Source organism: Neomonachus schauinslandi, chromosome 10 (assembly GCF_002201575.2).
Source record: "Neomonachus schauinslandi chromosome 10, ASM220157v2, whole genome shotgun sequence".
Lineage (NCBI taxonomy): Eukaryota > Metazoa > Chordata > Mammalia > Carnivora > Phocidae > Neomonachus > Neomonachus schauinslandi.
Genome location: NC_058412.1, coordinates 25,807,773 through 25,827,413, shown reverse-complemented (window position 1 = coordinate 25,827,413; position 19,641 = coordinate 25,807,773). Strand labels below are relative to the sequence as shown.

General features: G+C 37.7%; 1 protein-coding gene across 2 annotated transcripts in view; it reads right to left on the bottom strand.

Moving 5' to 3' along the window:
• The window catches only part of BIRC6 (baculoviral IAP repeat containing 6), a 222,930-nt gene that overhangs the window by 188,789 nt on the left and 14,500 nt on the right, over positions 1 to 19,641 (bottom strand). For both annotated transcript variants that reach the window (XM_021697618.2, XM_044918838.1), the window contains exons 2-3: positions 3,297 to 3,478; positions 963 to 1,100 (exon numbers count right to left, since the gene is read on the bottom strand). In XM_021697618.2, the coding sequence (XP_021553293.2) occupies positions 963 to 1,100; positions 3,297 to 3,478 (320 nt within the window). The remainder of the gene's footprint in view (positions 1 to 962; positions 1,101 to 3,296; positions 3,479 to 19,641) is intronic.

The following is a 19,641-nucleotide window of genomic DNA, read 5'->3' as shown; positions in this document are numbered from 1 at the left end:
TCTGAATGTGTGTGCCCCCTGATCCCCAAATTCATCTGTTGAAATCCTAACCCCCAAAGGTGACGGTATTAGTAAATAGGGCTTTTGGGAGGTACTTAAGTCATGAGAATAGAGCCCTCTGAATGGAATGAATGCCTTTATAAAAGAGGCTCCAGAAAGATCCTCTGACCTCTCCATCATGTCAGGACACAGTGAGAAGGAGCCAAGTATGAACCGGGAAGAAGGACTTCACCAGAACGCAGCCACGCTAGCACCCTGATCTTGGATTTCCCTGCCTTCAGAACTCTGCACAGTAAATTTCTGTTGTATGTAAGCTACCCAGTCAGTGGTATTCTGTTAATAGCAGCCAGAAAAGATGACATTACATCACATTTTAGTATCGTCACAATTTTACGTAAGAAAAAAGATACTTACAAATGCAAAAATTATTTTTAGGAAAACAGTGTTTACCTTCTACCTTACACCCTTTGGTACAAATATTTCATATGTATTACACTTATAACTTAGAAAAGAAAGAAAAATCAGTAAAATATATCCAAGGATTTAATTCAAAGCACAGTCTCACATAGACATCCTAGTCACGCCTACCAAAAAATTATTTCAACAAAAGCCCAAATGACCCCATTTCCAAAAACATATTCCATTTCCCAATGAAGCTTATCACCTAACAAGAAAGTCTCTTTCATCAGCCTCTCGACCAATATAGAGCTACCAAGCACAGAAGCTTTAGGAACAAAGTAAGCAAAATAATTCCCACAAACTGAATTTAGACTTCAGGAAACAGTTTCAACTTTTAGATGATTTATAAACACATTTTGTTCTCTAAAAGAGAGAAATCTAGAACTGGAATATTTCAGTAGGTGGGTGGTGGAGAGTGGGAGAAAGAGAAAGTGGAAGTATGGAGGTATTCTTTCTATTACAATCCAAACAAGGTAATTTTTTTTTTTTTTTAAACTTCTTACCTTAGCAACTTTGTGGTTGGCTGCAGTCTCATGGGATGTATTTTTTAAACCATCTTTGAGCTGTGTGATGAACAAATCATAACCCTCCGTACTAGAAATATCTACCTTTTCTAAACATGCTGATAAGAGCTGTTGTGCCTAAATAAAAAAGATGACCACAGAAAATTAAACACAACAAAAAAATGTTACATTCAGATCCTTATTCAAATACTTGAATTTGTAATGATTCTGACAGGTACTATAACTAAAGTTTACTACTTTTACTTTTTTACACAAACTAAAATCACATATAATTAATCATATATTGATTTGAAGGGCTGTTATAAATTAAATGAGATAAAGCAATGTATTCAGTGTAGTACCACAGAGTGAAGTTTCAGTACATGGAAGCCATTATAAACCAAAGCAAGATAGAAAAAAATGGATAAGCTGATACCATGAACAAAAATGAAAGGTAAAAGTTTAAAGAGATAAATGTAAAATCCTTCAATGAGTTTTAAATACTCAAACTATGCAAAACCGTAAGAGGGAACATTCACTAAGTCAACAGGTAATATAAAAAAGCCCTCTGTATTGCTACCCATATATTCAAAAAGAACTACTTTAACAGAAATACACAGTTAACATATGGAAAAGAATACATCCACACTGATCCAACCAAACCTAGGACCCCATACTTTAGTGAAGACAGTGACAAATTAATGTGCTGTAGTAAAGGATGTCTGGGATGGTGGAAGGTCTACAAACAGTATTATGCAAACAACAGAATTGTAATTACTTAGGTACATAGAAAATCAGCATCAGATGTTAATGGCCAACAAGATAGAGGAGGTGATAGAAGTCAGGTAAATACCTAACACTTCAGACAGAATATGAAAAATACTGATTTGAGGGTCTATTTCATCATAAATATTCCAATCTTATTGTAATTCTCTAGTTCTTTTTAAAACCTGAACAGTTTGATACCATCTTTCATCGCAGAATATATATATATCCTTTATTAGGATATCAGCCTTATTAAGTTATCATCTAGTATAAATTCCTCAAATTAGGAGGAAAAAATGTTCAATACAACTAAAACTAATTAATTCTCTATCCAAAAATTTTAGACATGACCCCAGATCCAAATATTCTGATGACAAAAAGAGGGCTACTCTCTTTTCAGAATTCAAACTTTCAGCAACATACTTTCAACAATAACATATCACAGACAACTGTGTTACGACACTAAATGTGAAATCTAAGTGGATATATGTTAGTATCTTTTTTTAAATAGCCTTCCAAAAAGAGAATAAAAACATTTATACTGCATTTTATATATACACATTGACAATTTTCATGTCCTAAAAATGGGCAATATGCTATATTGCTTTTATCAACTAATCATACCACCAAATGCAAAACAATTCATAATTAACAACTTGGTATAAAGACAAAAATGGTATCTCACTTTATTAGGGAACACAGCATTAAGATCTTTTATATTTTATTTAAGATGATTTAAAATCTAATAACTTTGAAAAACATACTTTCAAATTACACCATATGAACATCAACACACACTTAAAGAATTTAAATTAGGGTGAACCCACAAATTAAGTAATGAATATTTAACACTACAGAAACATATGTATGACTAAAATTTTAAACTGGGATTGTTAAAAGACATGATACACAGTGAAGATTACTGGTTGTCCACTAATACTCATTCCTCCCTTCCATCTAATATTTTAACTCTTTCTCATTCTTCTCAGCTTGATGTGACCATGTGACTAAATTCTGGCCAATGGGATGAACATGAAAAGGGTGTATATGAGAAAGTTTGTTAGAGAGAGCAAGAAAGAATGAAGGAGAGAAAGAAAGCAGAAGGGAAGGAGAGGGGGAGAAGAGACAAGAGAGAAACACAGGGAGAAAGGGAAGGAGGGATCATACCAGTGTGTTCCCCTGGACTTTTGCTTTCCCTTTCACTACGACTGGGAAATACTAATGAGACCTGGAACAGCTGTCATGAATTCACGGATGGAAGCTAAGTGCTGAGGTAAGCAAAGTTAACCCTACATTTAGCCCTGTACTGTTACTGAAAAAACTATATTGTCTAAGCCACTGTATTTTGGTGTCTCTGTTACAGTTTAACCTGTATGGTTCACACTTAACTACCACTTTGATAAGCATCAATTAATTATACAGAGGAATTAAACAAATGTGATCAGTAAGTCAATTCTTTGTTAAAAACAGGGATACATATATAATGTCCTCAAAAGACAACCTAATTTAACAGCTAATAGGTCTGAGAGTACATTAAGTAGAAAAGTACACTGATTTATTTCAACTTACCTCCGTAACAGGTAATTCAAGCTGAACCACATCATCCTGCTTTGAAACTGGAGTTTGCAGAGCAGTGTCTAACAACAAGATTCCATTAAGGTCCTTCCTACACCCTACTGCATAATCATCCACAAATATAACTTTATCCACCGCAGATATATACTGACATTTCACCTGTCCACCTGGTTTAGCTGTTAAAAGAACAAAAATTCGACACTTAAGATTTAAAGACTAATAATAGTCCATCAAAAATAAATGTTTACATGGAAGCTAAATACAGTATCTAATCTTGCACTGGAAAAAATTGCTCTAAAAGACATTATTAGAACAACTAATAAACTTGTAATATGTACTATAGATTAGATCAAAGTATCATTGTGAAACTGTCAGAACTTGACAACTACAGAGCTATTATAAAAGAGAATATGGGGTGGGGGGCGCCTGGGTGGCTCAGTTGGTTAAGCAACTGCCTTTGGCTCAGGTCATGATCCTGGAGTCCTACGATCGAGTCCCTCATCAGGCTCCCTGCTCAGCAGGGAGTCTGCTTCTCCCTCTGACACCCCCCCCCATGTGTTCTCTCTCTCTCACTCTCTCTCAAATAAATAAATAAATCTTTAAAAAAGAGAGAGAAAATATAGGGGCGCCTGGGTGACTCAGTCAGTTGAGTGGCCAACCCCTGGCTTCGGCTCAGATCATGATCTCAGGGTCCTGGGATCAAGCCCTTGTCAGGCTCCATGCTCAGCAGGGAGTCTGCTTCAGGATTCTCTCTCCCTCTGCGCCTCCCCTGCTCTCTTTCTCTCTCTCAGAAAGATAAATAAATCTTTAAAAAAGAGAGAGAATATAATTGTTCTTAGAAATAAACAGGGGTGGGCGCCTGGGTGGCTCAGTTGGTTAGGCGACTGCCTTCGGCTCAGGTCATGATCCTGGAGTCCCTGGATCGAGTCCCGCATCGGGCTCCCTGCTCGGCAGGGAGTCTGCTTCTCCCTCTGACCCTCCCCCCTCTCATGTGCTTGCTCTCTCTCATTCTCTCTCTCTCAAATAAATCTTAAAAAAAAAAAAAAAAAGAAATAAACAGGGGTGGGGGCGCCTGGGTGGCTCAGTCGTTAAGCATCTGCCTTCGGCTCAGGTCATGATCCCAGGGTCCTGGGATCGAGCCCCGCATCGGGCTCCCTGCTTGGCAGGACGCCTGCTTCTCCCTCTCCCACTCTCCCTGCTTGTGTTCCCCTCTCACTGTGTCTCTCTCTGTCAAATAAATAAAATCTTAAAAAAAAAAAAAAAAGAAATAAACAGGGGTGCCTGGTTGACTCAGTTGGAAGATCATGGGACTCTTGATCTCAGGGTCTGGTGTTTGAGCCCCACGTTAGGTGTAGAGATTACTTAAATACATAAAACTTAAAAAAAAAAAGAAACATAGAAATAGTAAAGGGTAAAGGGGCATGATATTATGCAACCTATTCTCAACAGAGCAAAAGTATTGTGTAGGGCGCCTGGGTGGCTCAGTTGGTTAAGTGACTGCCTTCAGCTCAGGTCATGATCCTGGAGTCCCTGGATCGAGTCCCGCATCAGGCTCCCTGCTCGGCGGGGAGTCTGCTTCTCCCTCTAACCCTCCCCCCTCTCATGTGCTCTCTCTCATTCTCTCTCTCTCAAATAAATAAATAAAATCTTTAAAAAAAAAAAAAGTATTGTGTATATATGTGTGTGAATGTTAAGAAATGTGGTATGTAAATCTTTTTTTTTTGTTGTTTTTTTGTTTTTTTAGATTTTTATTTATTTATTCATGAGAGACAGAGAGAGAGAGAGAGAAGCAGGCTCCCAAGGAGCAGGGAGCCCGATGCGGGACTCGATCCCAGGACCATGGGATCATGACCTGAGCCGAAGGCAGATGCTTAACCATCTGAGCCACCCAGGCGCCCTGTGGTAAAGTATTTAAAATTAAAATTGGTAGAACTAGGTAAAGGGTACAGGGAAGTTCTTTGTTCTGTACTATTTCATAATTAAAATATTCAGAACAAAATTTTTAAATATTCAGTATTTGTCATTTTTTGCAAAAATTCAATAAGCATAAAGTCAGTGTGGCCAGTTAGGTAATTACCACAAAAGTTTTTGGGGGATTTTACATCTGAGATAAAATTATGGAAAATGTTTATAACCTAGGTTAGAGAAATAGTAAAGCCTCTAGTTCACCCCCCACTGAATAAACACAGTCAACTACCGGTGAAGATCAACGTTCCCTGAAGTTTCTGCTGAGTCAGTATCGGAAGAGTATTTTAATGGAGAAAGTCAGTGAATACATGACCCATAAAATTTCTCAGAATAAGTCAGGGCGGAATTTCAGAAGTCTTATAAAAAACAGTAACAGGCAAGAGACTTTGAATACCAAAATAAAAATGTTTTAAAGATAACATCAGTTTCTATACTTAAATTTATAGACTTATAAGGTGATTAATGTTAAGTGTTTCTGCCACAAATAGAGAGTCTCTGTAAAAAGACTTTAAAGAATCATCAATTGTGAAATTTTATTCCATTAGAAAAGATAATTCCCTGTGGGCAAGTAATCCTGCTGCCAGTATACCTCATCCTAAACTCCCACAACTCTACAGAACATCCCAGTAACGAGCTCTGCTACTACCCAATGAGACAAAAGCAGAAAAACAGAAATAAATCAGAGTCCTAGTTTTCAATCTCTAGGTCAACTATAAAACATGTTATAATCAATGAATATTGGGTTGGTATTCTTTTTTTCTCCCCCCAAAGACTTTATTTATTTGACAGAGAGAGACACCGTGAGAGAGGGAACAGAAGCAGGGGGAGCGGGAGAGGGAGAAGCAGGCTCCCCGCAGAGCAGGGAGCCCAGTGCGGGACTTGATCCCAGGACCCTAGGATCATGACCTGAGCTGAAGGCAGACACTTAACGACTGAGCCACCCAGGGACCCCTGGGTTGGTATTCTTATTTTTTTTTTTTAACCCCTGGGTTGGTATTCTTAATCTCAGATTATTATAGCTCTTTGGACTCTAACAGACAGCTTGGAGGCATTACAAAACTGATTAGGAACTAATTCATTATCTACATAAAACAAAACAAAACAATCTATAGTTCAGTTTCAGAATTGGAGGTTTGAAATATATGTTAGCATAAAGGAAAATAATCTGGGGCGCCTGGGTGGCTCAGTCGTTAAGCGTCTGCCTTCGGCTCAGGTCATGATCCCGGTGTCCTGGGATCGAGCCTCGCATCGGGCTCCCTGCTCTGCGGGAAGCCTGCTTCTCCCTCTCCCCTCCCCCTGCTTGTGTTCCCTCTCTCACTCTGTCTCTCTCTGTCAAATAAATAAATAAAATCTTAAAAAATAAATAAATAAAAGGAAAATAATCTCTGTAATACAATAAAACAAGAATATTTACCTAGCACTTCTAATACCTAGATAAAACCACAAGAAACACAAATTATAGAAACTCAGTAAAATTGTGTAAGAACTTGCAAAGATCATTTCAAAACTCCAAAACTCATTAACTATAAATATTTTTAAGGACTTCTTTATGGGGTGCCTGGGTAGCTCAGATGGTTGAGCATCTGACTCTTGGTTTCAGCTCAGGTCATGATCTCGGGGTCATGAGATAGAGCCCCGCATCCTGCTAAAAGCTCAGCGGGGAGTCTGCTTGAGATTCTCTCTCCCACTCCCTCTGTCCCTCCCCCTACTCTTGCTCATGCGTGCGCTCTCTCACTCAAACAAATAAATCTTTAAAAAAAAAAAAAAAGCTATTCTTTTTTTAGAACAATTTTAGGCTTCCAGCAAAACTGAGTAAAAGGCACTTAGATTTCCAATATATGCCCTGCCCCCACACATAACTATAAAATTTTGAAAAACAAACTGCAAATTCTGCTTTACTGTTTTAGGTATGTACATTTAAGTAACAAATTATAAAAATTATAATTTTTTAAAGCTTTTATTTATTTGACAGAGAGAGACACAGCGAGAAAGGGAACACAAGCAGGGGGAGTGAGAGAGGGAGAAGCAGGCTTCCCGTGGAGCAGGGAGCGCGATGCGGGACTCGATCCCAGGACTCTGGGATCATGACCTGAGCCGAAGGCAGATACTTAACTGACTGAGCCACCCAGGTGTCCCAAAAATTATAATTTTGTTAAAAGTTCCCAAGAGAAGTACAAGATGTAAATGTCGAGACTCTATACCAATTTCCAAATGGGTTTCCATGCAACCCTAGAGAATTCCATCCAAATCATGCCACTAGAGATTCCTCAACAGATCTTGACTGAAAAAAAGTCAACACTGTTTTTACAACTTCTTATACACTATACAATACTAGCACTCAAAGTAATGCACAGTGATCAAGCAGTCTTGCTGACAATTTCTTCAGGCCAGTACAGCAGCATGCAATAAGACTGTGTTCATTAGGATGAGTTCATTCCCAGTTTTTGACCTTAGTTAGGGAAGGTCATCCATAAGCAGAGGGCTGTACTGCACAGGGAGAAGAAAGGAGGGTATTATCAGCCATACCCCCTTGAAGGATCTTCTGAGCTCATAGACCTCATTTCAATTACATCTGCAAAAATCTTATTTCCAAATAAGGTCACAGTCTAAGGTTCCATGTAGACATGAATTTTGAGGGAAGATTATTTAACCCACTACCGACCCTTTCTCTCAATCTTTTACTCAGCCTGAAGACTTTATTTTTCAGAGGACAGCTTTGTTAATGTACCCTGACAGTATGCTCAAGATGAGATTTACTCTTCTGCCCCTAGAAAAGTCCTAGATGGGGCACCTGGTTGGCTCAGTAGTAGAGCATCCATCTCTTGATCTTGGGGTTGTGAGTGTGAGCCCCATATTGGGTACAGAGATTATTTAAAATAAAATCTTAAAAAAAAAATCCTACATTTCTGTGCAAGAAAAGTATCTTGCAATGAATAAAGAATATTTTTGGAACTTTTTAACTTCTTACATGTTTGAGCAAGTCTTTTCTTATTTAGGAAGCAACGAGACAGGACTGAAATCCTCTAATTGCAGTTAAAAATGAAATCCAAGCATGTTTAAGTCTGACCCAGAATTGAGTGTTTGTACAGCAAAAAAAAAAAAAAAAAAAAAAAAACACAGGTTTCACAATCAGGTAAATTCAACATTTATTTTTAGTCATAAGAATAACCATTTTAAGCACAGAAAGAAAAAAGATGAAGAAATCAAGAAAACTATAATAGAGCTTGATTGTGTCACTCAGCTAGAAAACATGTTTTCTAAGTCTTGTAGAATACTGAGTTATACTTTTATTCATGATGCTTTGATTCATGGTTTTAGTCATATTACTATTCAACACTCAATATATTTTAATGTTACCAATAATACTGATAAACTTACGACCTATACTTAAATTATATCTCCCAAGACTACCTTTAAAAAACTTAAATCCCATTTTGGCATGAACCATTTATTATTTCATTTGCCTTATGAGTTTAAAATATCTGAAAATAAATTTCTCAAAGAAAGGTAAGCTATGCTTAACTAATGTTTGTTATGTTTTCCAAGAAGAGTTAGCTAAAAAGTTATTTGGGGCTTTTAAATAGAAGGAAAAAACTATGGCACATACCCTGTACTACATACTGAACCTTTTGAGAACTTTGTACAGAAGTAATCTGTAAGGGACGCCTGAGTGGCTCAGGTAAGCAGCCCACTCTTGATTTTGGCTCAGGTCACAATCTCAAGCCCCATATCAGGCACCATGCTCAGTGGGGAGGCTGCTCGAGACTTTTTTCTCTGCCCCTCCCCCTGCTTGTGTGTGCACTCTCTCTCTCTAAACTACATTAAAAAATCTTTTTTTTTTAAGTGACTTTTAAACCTGCATGGATAAAGTTAAAAAAATGAGCAGGAAACTCAAATTCCTCCGTGTACAACAGAAATCAGCACACTTCTTGTGAAAAGCATCAGACAGTAAATATTTTAAGGTTCCCAAGATACCTGGTCTCTCTCACAATTACTCACCTCTGCCACTGTACTGCAAAGACAGCCATAGCCCACATGCAAGTAAATGGGTGTGGATGTGTGCCAGTAACACTTTATTTATAAAATTAGGAGATAGCCTGAGAACTACAAGGGTTTGCAGACCCCTAATTGACACTAATGACTTGTATTAATGCACATATTCTTTCTGGGAAGGGAAAACTTCACAAAACAGGTTGAAATTCACAGCCAGACACAGTAAGTTTCTGAAAACTAACAAAGAAAAATCTTGAAAGCAAACAGACAATAAGGACACGTTATTTTCATGGAAGTAATAATACAATAAAAACATGTATCATTAAAAACCATAAAGTTCATTAGGAAGTGGACCATTGTTTTTTAAGTACTAGAGAAAAAGAAATTCTATATCGACAAAAATATCCATCAGAAATGAAGGTGAAATACATTCTTGGATGAAGGAATACTATAGAGAAATTTTGCCAGCAAAGCTACTCAGAAAGAACTGCAAAAGGAAGTTCATCAAATATAAGAAAAATCATTTCAGAAAACTTAACAGTACCAGAAATGAGGGAAGACCAACAGGAATGGTATATATAACCAATGCTTTTTTGTCTCAGTTCTTTAAAATATATTTGAAAACTGAAAGCAAAACATTATATTGTCTGAGAGGGTTTCTAATGGATGTAGATGTAATGAACAAGTAAACTAACTTTTAAAAGAGGGGAGACTACGATATAGTAAAAAGGTTCCTACGTTCTGCTTAAAGTGGTAAAGTACTGATTCTAAATACACTGTGCAAAGTACATATATTGCAATCCCTCAAGTAACTGCAAAAAACATATACACATAATTATAGTAAAAAAATAAAAAGTTAAAATAATTAAAATATCAAATAACGAGGGGCATCTGGCTGGCTCAGTCAGTGGAGCATTCAACTCTTGATCAAGGGGTAGTGAGTTCAAGCCCCATGCATGTTGGGCATAGAGTTTACTTTAAAAATAAATAAATAAATAAATAATAAAATACCCAAAAAAAAGAGAAAAGGAGAAGAAACAGAGGAAAAGGGAGGAAGTAAATAACAAAATAGAATATCTAATTCAAAATGTCAACAATTACATTAAATATAAATCGTCTAAATATATGCCAATTACAAGACCAATTGTCAGAATGAAGTGAAAAACACATATACAATCCAATTCTATGATGTCTATAAGAAACTTTTACCCTTCTAAGAGGATAAAAATAAGGAGCACTGGCTGGCTCATTCAGTAAGTGACTCTTGATCTCAGGGTTGTAAATTCAAACACCACCTTGGGTGTAAACATTACTCAAAAATAAAAAAAATACGGGGTGACTGGTGGCTCAGCGTCCAACTCTTCATTTCAGCTGGGGTCATGATCTCAGGGTCGTGAGTTCAAGCCCCACACTGGGCTCTAAAAAAAAAAATTAGAGGTGGCTGGGTAGCTCAGTCAGTTGAGCATCTGACTCTTGGTTTCGGCTCAGGTCATGATCTCACGGTTGTGTGACTGAGCCCCATGAAGGGCTGCGCACTCAGTGTGGAGTCTGCTTCAGATTCTCTCTCCCTCTCCTTCTGCGTCTCTCCCAGCTCTTACCTACACAGACGTGAGCGCTCTCTAAAATAAATAAAATCTTTTAAAAATAAATAACAATAAAAATTTTAAAATTTAAAATAAAAATAAAAGGATGGAAAAAAGATATTTCAGGCAAACGTTAAAGAAAAGATGAAGTAGCTATATTTATATTAAACAAAGATCAGAGCAAAGAAAATAACCAGGGATAAATGAGGTCATTACGTGATTAAAGGGCCAATTCACAAAGAAGAAAAAGCAATACTAAACACGTATACACCTAACAGAACTTCAAAACACATACAGGAGGGCACCTGGATGGCTCAGTCGGGTAAGCCTCCGACTCTTAATTTTGGCTCAGGTCATGATCTTAGGGTCCTGAGATCAAGCCCCGAACTGTGAAGCCTGCTTAAGATTCTCTTTCTTCCTCTCCCTTTGCCCTTACCCCCTCTTAAAATTAAAAAACACACACACACACACACACACACACACACATACAGCAAAAATTAATGGAACTGAGAAGAAATAGGCATCCAAATTACAGCTGGAGACTTCAACACTCCTCTCTAACTAATAGAATACATAAAAAACCAGCAGCAATGGGCGCCTGGGTGGCTCAGTTGTTAAGCGTCTGCCTTCGGCTCAGGTCGTGATCCTGGGGTCCTGGGATCGAGCCCCGCATCGGGCTCCCTGCTCCGCGGGAGGCCTGCTTCTCCCTCTCTCACTCCCCCTGCTTGTGTTCCCTCTCATTGTGTCTCTCTCTGTCAAATAAATAAAATCTTAAAAAAAAAAAAAAAAAACAGCAGCAATACAGAGAAACTGAACACCACCATCAACAAATAAGATTTTTAGAATATTCTACCTATCAAAAGTAGAATACACATTCTTTTCAAGTGTACATAGAACATTCACCAAGATAGATCATATCCTGGGTCACAAAAGAGACCTTAACAAATATAAAAGAATTGAAATCAGAAGTATGTTCTCTGACCACAATGTATTTAAGTAGAAATCAGTAACAGAAACATAAGAGGAAATACTTGGAAAATAAACAACATACTTCTAAATAATCCACAGGTCAAAAAGTTTCAGATAATCCAGAAAATATTTTTAATTGGAATGAAAATGAAAATATGTCAAAATGTGTCATATGCAAATAAAGCATTGCTTAGAATGAAGTATGTAGGTACTAAATTATTATACTGGGGTGGGGAAGAAGGTCTCAAATCAATAATCTAAGCTTCCTATTTAAAAAAACTAGAAAAAGGGGCACCTGGGTGGCTCAGTTGGTTAAGCGACTGCCTTCGGCTCAGGTCATGATCCCAGAGTCCTGGGATCGAGTCCCACATCGGGCTCCCCCTTCTCTGTGGGGAGCCTGCTTCTCCCTCTGCCTCTGCCTGCCACTCCCCCTGCTTGTCCTCATTCTATCTCTCTCTGTCAAATAAATAAATAAAATCTTTAAAAAAATTAAAAAATAGGGTGCCTGGGTGGCTCAGTCATTAAGCGTCTGCCTTCGGCTCAGGTCATGACCCCAGGGTCCTGGGATCGAGTCCCACATCGGGCTCCTTGCTCCGCGAGAAGCCTGCTTCTCCCTCTCCCACTCCTCCTGCTTGTGTTCCCTCTCTCTCTGTGTCTCTCTCTGTCAAAAAATAAATAAAATCTTAAAAAAAAAAAATTTAAAAATAAAAAAATTTAAAAAAATTAAAAAACTAGAAAAAGGGCGCCTGAGTGGCTCAGTTGGTTAAAGCGACTGCCTTTGGCTCAGGTCATGATCCTGGAGTCCCGGGATCAAGTCCTGCATGGGCTCCCTGCTCAGCAGGGAGTCTGCTTCTCCCTCTGGCCCTCTTCCTCTCATGCTCTCTCATTCTCTCTCTCTCAAATAAAATCTAATAAATAAATAAATATAGAAAAACTAGAAAAGGAAGAGCAAAACGAATATATAACAAGCAAAAGAAAAGTAATGATAGCAGGAATCAATGAAAATGAAAATACAAAAATAGAGAAAAATCAAGGCAAGCAAAAAAGTCTTCTTTGAAAAGATCAGTAAAATTGGTAAATCTCTAGGCAAGGCTAGCAATGAAAAAAGACACAAATTACCAATAACATCAAGAACAAAAGAGAAAATACACTATAGATCCTGCAGACATTAAAAGGTAATAAGAAGGGGCGCCTGGGTGGCTCAGTCGTTAAGCATCTGCCTTCGGCTCAGGTCATGATCCCAGAGTCCTGGGATTGGGCTCCCTGCTCCGTGGGAAGCCTGCTTCTCCCTCTCCCACTCCCCGTGCTGGTGTTCCATCTCTCGCTGTCTCTCTGTCAAATAAATAAATAAAATCTTTAAAAAAAAAAAGGTAATAAGAAAATACTACGAACAACACTATGCACACAAACTTGACAACTTAGGTGGTCAAAATAAAGAAATATGAAAACTCAGACTGTCAAAATAAATAAACTTAATACTACAAACTTAAAAAGATAACTGGGGAATAATAAAGACGGATCTACACATATTAATTTGAAGGTAGAGGTGAAATGTACCAAATGATTGAAACCACAAAGTACCAAAACATCTCATATGAAACAGATAATCTGAATTAAGGAAACTGAATTCATAGTTAAAAATCTTCCAAAGAAACCTCCGGGCCTACCTGACTTTATTGCAGAATTTTATCAAACATTTAAGTAACAAGTAACACCAATTCTACACAATTCTCCTCCAAGAAAGAGAAGTGGGAATACTTTCAGACTCACATTATGAAACCAGCATTAACTTGATGCCAAGTCTAGAAAAAGCACAAAAAAAACTATATACCATTATCCCTCACACATATCGATGCAAACACCCTCCACAAAGTAAAAGCAAATGGAATTTAGCAAATATAAAAAGAATAACAGACCAGGACTAAGTAGAGTTATCCCAGGAATACAAAACTGGTTCAAGGGGTGCCTGGGTGGCTCAGTCATTGAGCGTCTGCCTTCGGCTCAGGTCATGATCCCGGGGTCCTGGCATCAAGCCCCGCATCGGGCTCCCTGCACGGCGGGAAGCCTGCTTCTCCCTCTCCCACTCTCCCTGCTTGTGTTCCCTCTCTCGCTGTGTCTCTCTCTGTCAAATAAATAAATAAAATCTTTAAAAAAAAACAAAACTGGTTCAATATTCAGGAATCAATCAATATAAGCTACCATATTATAGCTTAAAGAGGAAAAGCTACATGACAGATGCATTTGGCAAAATATAACATCCTTTCATGATTAAAAAAAAAACTCAGCAAATTAGAAATGAAAGGGAATTTGCTCAACCTGATGAAGGACATGTACAAAAATCCAACCACTATCAACATAATTAACAGTAAAACAATGAGTATTTTCCCCCTAAAATCAGGAACAATGCAAGGACACACTCTCACCACTCCTATTCAATATCATATTGGAAGATCTAGCCACTGCAATAAGAAATGAGAAGGATTTAAACGCCATACAGATTAGAAAGGAACAAATGAAACTGTCCCTATCCACAGACAACATGATGAACCTATAAAGAAGATCTAAAAACAAAAACAAAACTCCTAGAGCTAATAAATGAGTCTGGCAAGGTTAGAGTAAACAAAGTACATAAAAATCAACCAACTGTACTTCAGTATACTAGGAAATCTGAAGCTTAAATCTATAAAAACCAGTTTACGATAGCTTTAAAAACATAAAATAAGCATTCCCGTGTGGCTCTGTTGGTGAAGTATCTGCCTTCAGCTCAGGTCATGATCCTGGAGTCCTGGGATGGAACCCCATGTTGGGCTCCCTGCTCAGTGGGGAGTCTGCTTCTCCTTCTCCCTATGCCCCTCCACCTGCTCAAGCTCCCTCTCCCTCCCTTTTGCTCTGTCTTAAATAAAATCTTTTTAAAAAAATAAAATAAAATTTATTTGAAAAGACAAAAGAATTGGAATAACTAAAGCAATTCTGATAAAGAATAAGGTTGGACAAATCACATTACATGATTTTAAGACCTACTATAAAACTTATAGTACCACAAGAAAATATAATAGTGGCAAATGGTTAGACATACAGATCTATGGAACAGAAGAGAATCCAAAGATAGACCCACATAAACATGGCCATTTGATCTTTTAAATTATTTTTAATTGTGGTAAATCAACACAGCAAAATTTAGCATTTTAACCATTTTTAAGTGCACAGTCGAGTGGCATTAAGTTCATTCACACTGTTGTGCAACCATCACCACCACTGATCCACAGAATGGATGGTGCAAAACTTGCAAAACTTGAGCTCTATAACCATCATGCACTAACTCCTCCTTCCCAACTCCATACCCCCCAGTGCCCAGCAATCACTATTCTACTTTCTATCTCTAAGAAATTGACTACTTCTAAGTACCACATTATAAGTGGAGTCATACAGTATTTGTCCATTTGTGATGGGCTTTTTTCAATAAGCATTTTGTCTTCAGTTTATCCACACTGCAGTCAAGTGTCAAAATTTCCTTACTTTTTAAGGCTAATATTCCATTGTATATATACACCGTATTTTGTTTATCCATATAGCCATCAATGGACATTGGGTAGCTTCTACTTTTTGACTATTGGGAATAATGCTGCTTTGAACATGGTGTACAAATATTTTTTCAAGACCCTGCTTTCAATTCTCTGGGGTATATACTGAGATGTGGAATTGTGATATCATACGGTAATTCTATTTTCAATTGTTTGAGGAAACACTATACTGTTTTCCATACACTATTTTATATTCCCACCAAGAGTGTACAATACGAAGGTTCCAATTCTCCACATCCTTGCCAACACTTATTATTATTTTTAATGACAGTCACTATAATGGGTGGGAAGTGGTATTGCATTGTGGTTTTAATTTATATTTCCCAAAATATTAGTGATGTTGAACATCTTTTCATGTGCTTTTCGGCCATTTGTATTTCTTCTCTGAAGAAATATTTACTCAAATATTTTGCTCATTCTTTAATTGGGTTATTTTGTTGTTGTTGAGACATTAAAGTTCTCTATACATTCTGAATATTAATTCTTTATATATACCTGGATATGTGATTTGCAAATATTTTCTCATATTATGTGTTTGCTGTTTTACTCTGTTGATAGTGTCCTTCAATGCACAAAGGTTTTCCTTTTGATGAAGTCCAACTTGTCTATTTTTTCTTTGGTTCCCTGTGCCTTTGATGTCATATCCAAAAAATCACTGCCAAATCCAATGTCATGAAGCTTCCCCCTTTGTTTTCTTCTAAGAGCTTTATAGTTGTAGCTCTTATGTTTAAGGGCCCAACTTCATTCTTTTGCAATGTGGATATCCAACGTTTCTCAGCACAGTTTCTTGAAGAGATTGTCCTTTCCCCCACCGAATGGTGTTGGCCTTCTTGTCAAAAATCATTCATGACATATATGAGGGGTTATTTCTGTGCTCTCTATTCCATTAGTCTTTAGGTCTGTCTACACCAGTACCACATTGTTTTGGTTACTGTAAAACTGTAATAAGTTTTGAAATGTGAGTCCTTCAACACTGTTCTTCTTTTTCAAGAACGCTTTGTAGAATCCCTTGAGATTCTACATGAACTTTATGTGGGTTTTCCTATTTCTGCAAAAAACATCATTGGGATTGTGATAGAGATTGCACTGAATCTGTAAATCACTTTGGGTAGTACTGACTTTTTAACAATATATAGGCGAAGCACTTATAAGGATGCAGAGTTAAGTGGAACTCATATTTTTAATGGAAATACATAACGGCACAGCCACACTAGGTTTGACAGTTTCTTTTTTAAGATTTATTATTTTTTTTTAAAGATTTTATTTATTTGACACAGAGAGAGAGAGAGGAATCACAAGTAGGCAGAGTGGCAGGGAGCGGCAGAGGGAGAAGCAGGCTCCCCGCTGAGCAAGGAGCCCGAGGTGGGACTCGATCCCAGGACCCTGGGATCATGACCTGAGCCGAAGGCAGATGCTTAACGACTGAGCCACCCAGGCGTCCCTAAGATTTATTTTTTATTCATTTATTTGAGAGAGAGAGAGAAGACATGAGCAGGGAGGAGGAACAGAGGGAGAGGGAGAAGCAGACTCTCCACTGAGCAGGAAGCCTGACGAGGGGCTTGATCCCAAGACCCCAGGATCATGACCTGAGCTGAAGGCAGACACTTAGACTGAGCCACTCAGACGCCCTGGTTTGACAGTTTCTTATAAGATTAAACATACACTTATCAAATGGTCCTGTAATCGCACTTCTATGTATTTACCCTAGAGACATAAAATCTTACATTCACACAAAAAACCTGTACTCAAATGTTTATAGTAGCTCTATCCATAATCACCAAAGCTGGAAACACCCAAGTGTCTTTCAGTGAGTGAGTGACTAAACAAATGGTGACACATCCATACAATGAAATACTGTTTACGTATTAAAAAAAAAAAAACTACTGATACATGTGACAACTTGCATGAATCTCAGACATTATGCTAACTGCAAAAAGTCATTATCAAAAGGTTACATACTGTAGGATTCCATTTCTAGGACATTCTAGAAAAGACAAATAGTATGGAAAACTTGATTGCTAAAGGTTGGAGGGGAACAAGATGGGGGGAGGGTTAGACTATAAAGGAAAGAGCACAGGTGTTGAAAATGTATCTTTTTTTTTTTTTTTAAAGGTTTTATTTATTTGACAGAGAGAAAGACAGCCAGAGAGGGAACACAAGCAGGGAGAGTGGGAGAGGGAGAAGCAGGCTTCCCGCCGAGCAGGGAGCCCGATGCGGGGCTCAATCCCAGGACCCCGGGATCATGACCTGAGCCGAAGGCAGACGCTTAACGACTGAGCCACCCAGGCGCCCCTTGAAAATGTATCCTAATTGTAGTGGCAGTTACATGAATCTATGCATGTACTGGTAATACACAAAAAATAGGCTATCTTATTGTAGAGTATTAAATAAAATTTTAAAATATTATAGAAGAAAAAATGGGAAAATATCTATAATATGCTATTAACTAAGTAAAGGAAGGGAAATAGTTTATAAAATATCATTGCAATCCAAATTCTATAAAAATATATTAAACAATGGGGCACCTGGGTGGCTCAGTCGGTTAGGTGTCTGCCTTCAGCTCAGGTCATGAACTCAAGGTCCTGGGATGGAGCCCTGCTCTCTCTCAAATAAATAAAATCTTTAAAAACGTCCTTAAAAAATATATCAAACAACAGAAAAAAGCAAAAAGAAATTGTTACACACCAAAATGCTAACAATGGCCATCCCTAGGTAACAAAATCATAGGTGACTACTCTTTTCCTTAGTCTATTTGATGTCTTATAATAAATGGAAATTCACAAAGGTAGGAAACTGTGTTTTTTAAAATCATTTAATCCTAATACCCACTTCAAGAAATAGTCAATTCTTTATCAAGGCACTATCCATGTGCAACCCTACAAAACTTGCAAAAATATTATCTGAATTACATTATCTTTGCCAACTGACAGGACACACTGTAAAATTCCATTTCCACAGAGATAACATCAGAGTTCAATGCTTAAAATACTCTACTAAAACACAGTATATAAAAACATCAAAGTCAATAAAGAGGGTATAAAATTAGTGTTCTTACAATGATTTTAAAATATAATTAAAGTAACCAAAATTAAAGTCACTTAACAAAAGTTGTTAGTACACTATATTATTCAAACCCAAAGCAAGTATTCCTGTAAAACTAAAGTCAGCGCAAAGCAAAGAAAGTCTGGGAAAGTTCAGGCGCTAGGCCATGAAAAAAGGATAACAAATGGACGAAATGCAATGCAGTGACAGTCTTATTCCAAGTAAGAGAATCAACATCTGCCTAGGCATGAGAGTGGGTCTCCAAAAGATACAGACTTACTGGAATTAAGAATTCCAAGTTCCAGGGTGCCTGGCTGGCTCAGTTAGTGGAGCATGTGGCTCTTGATATCAGGGTTGTGAGTTCAAGCCCCACGCTGGGTGTAAAGATTACTTAAAAAATAAAATCTTTAAAAAAAAGAGAGAGAGAGGGGCGCCTGGGTGGCTCAGATGGTTAAGCGTCTGCCTTCGGCTCAGTTCATGATCCCAGGGTCCTGGGATTGAGTCCCGCATCGGGCTCCCTGCTCGGCAGGAAGCCTGCTTCTCCCTCTGCATCTCTCTCTCTGTCTCTTATGAATAAATAAATAAAATCTTTAAAAAAAAAAAAAAAAAAAAGAGAGAGAGAAAGAGTTCCAAGTTCCAATTCTCTCTACTCACTTTATCCAAAAGTTCCACCAAACCACCTATTCTACTATAATCTTAAGTATCTGATATCAACTGAGAAAGTTCTAAGAACATAATCATCACTGAAGTTTCCATGGATGGGACTCAATCTTTAAAGACCTACTCCCTGCAAGAAATTTTGGGAACTATTTCAACATATATTATTCAGTTTGTCACAGTTAAATCTCCCAATCACCTTGGGATACAATAGTTCCATTCTTCCTTCAGAATTCTGAGCTGGTTATAATTAAGCAAAATTTGGGCGCTGCCTTCCCTATCTAATATTGCTCAAGATAACCCTAACCATCTATATACAAATTCCTGTTGCTATACAAAGTTGTCCATGTGAGAGGGAACTCAACTATAAATTAATACAATTCTGTAATATGGAGGACACACCCCATGAATTTCTATTTGGAGCTCATATTTGAAACTACTGTTCTCTGCCTAATACAGAAGGCACATATATCCAGACGAGTAGTCACAGACCCTTTATCATTCCTCACATAGCCTAAATTTTAAGTCAGTCCAAGTCAAATTCCA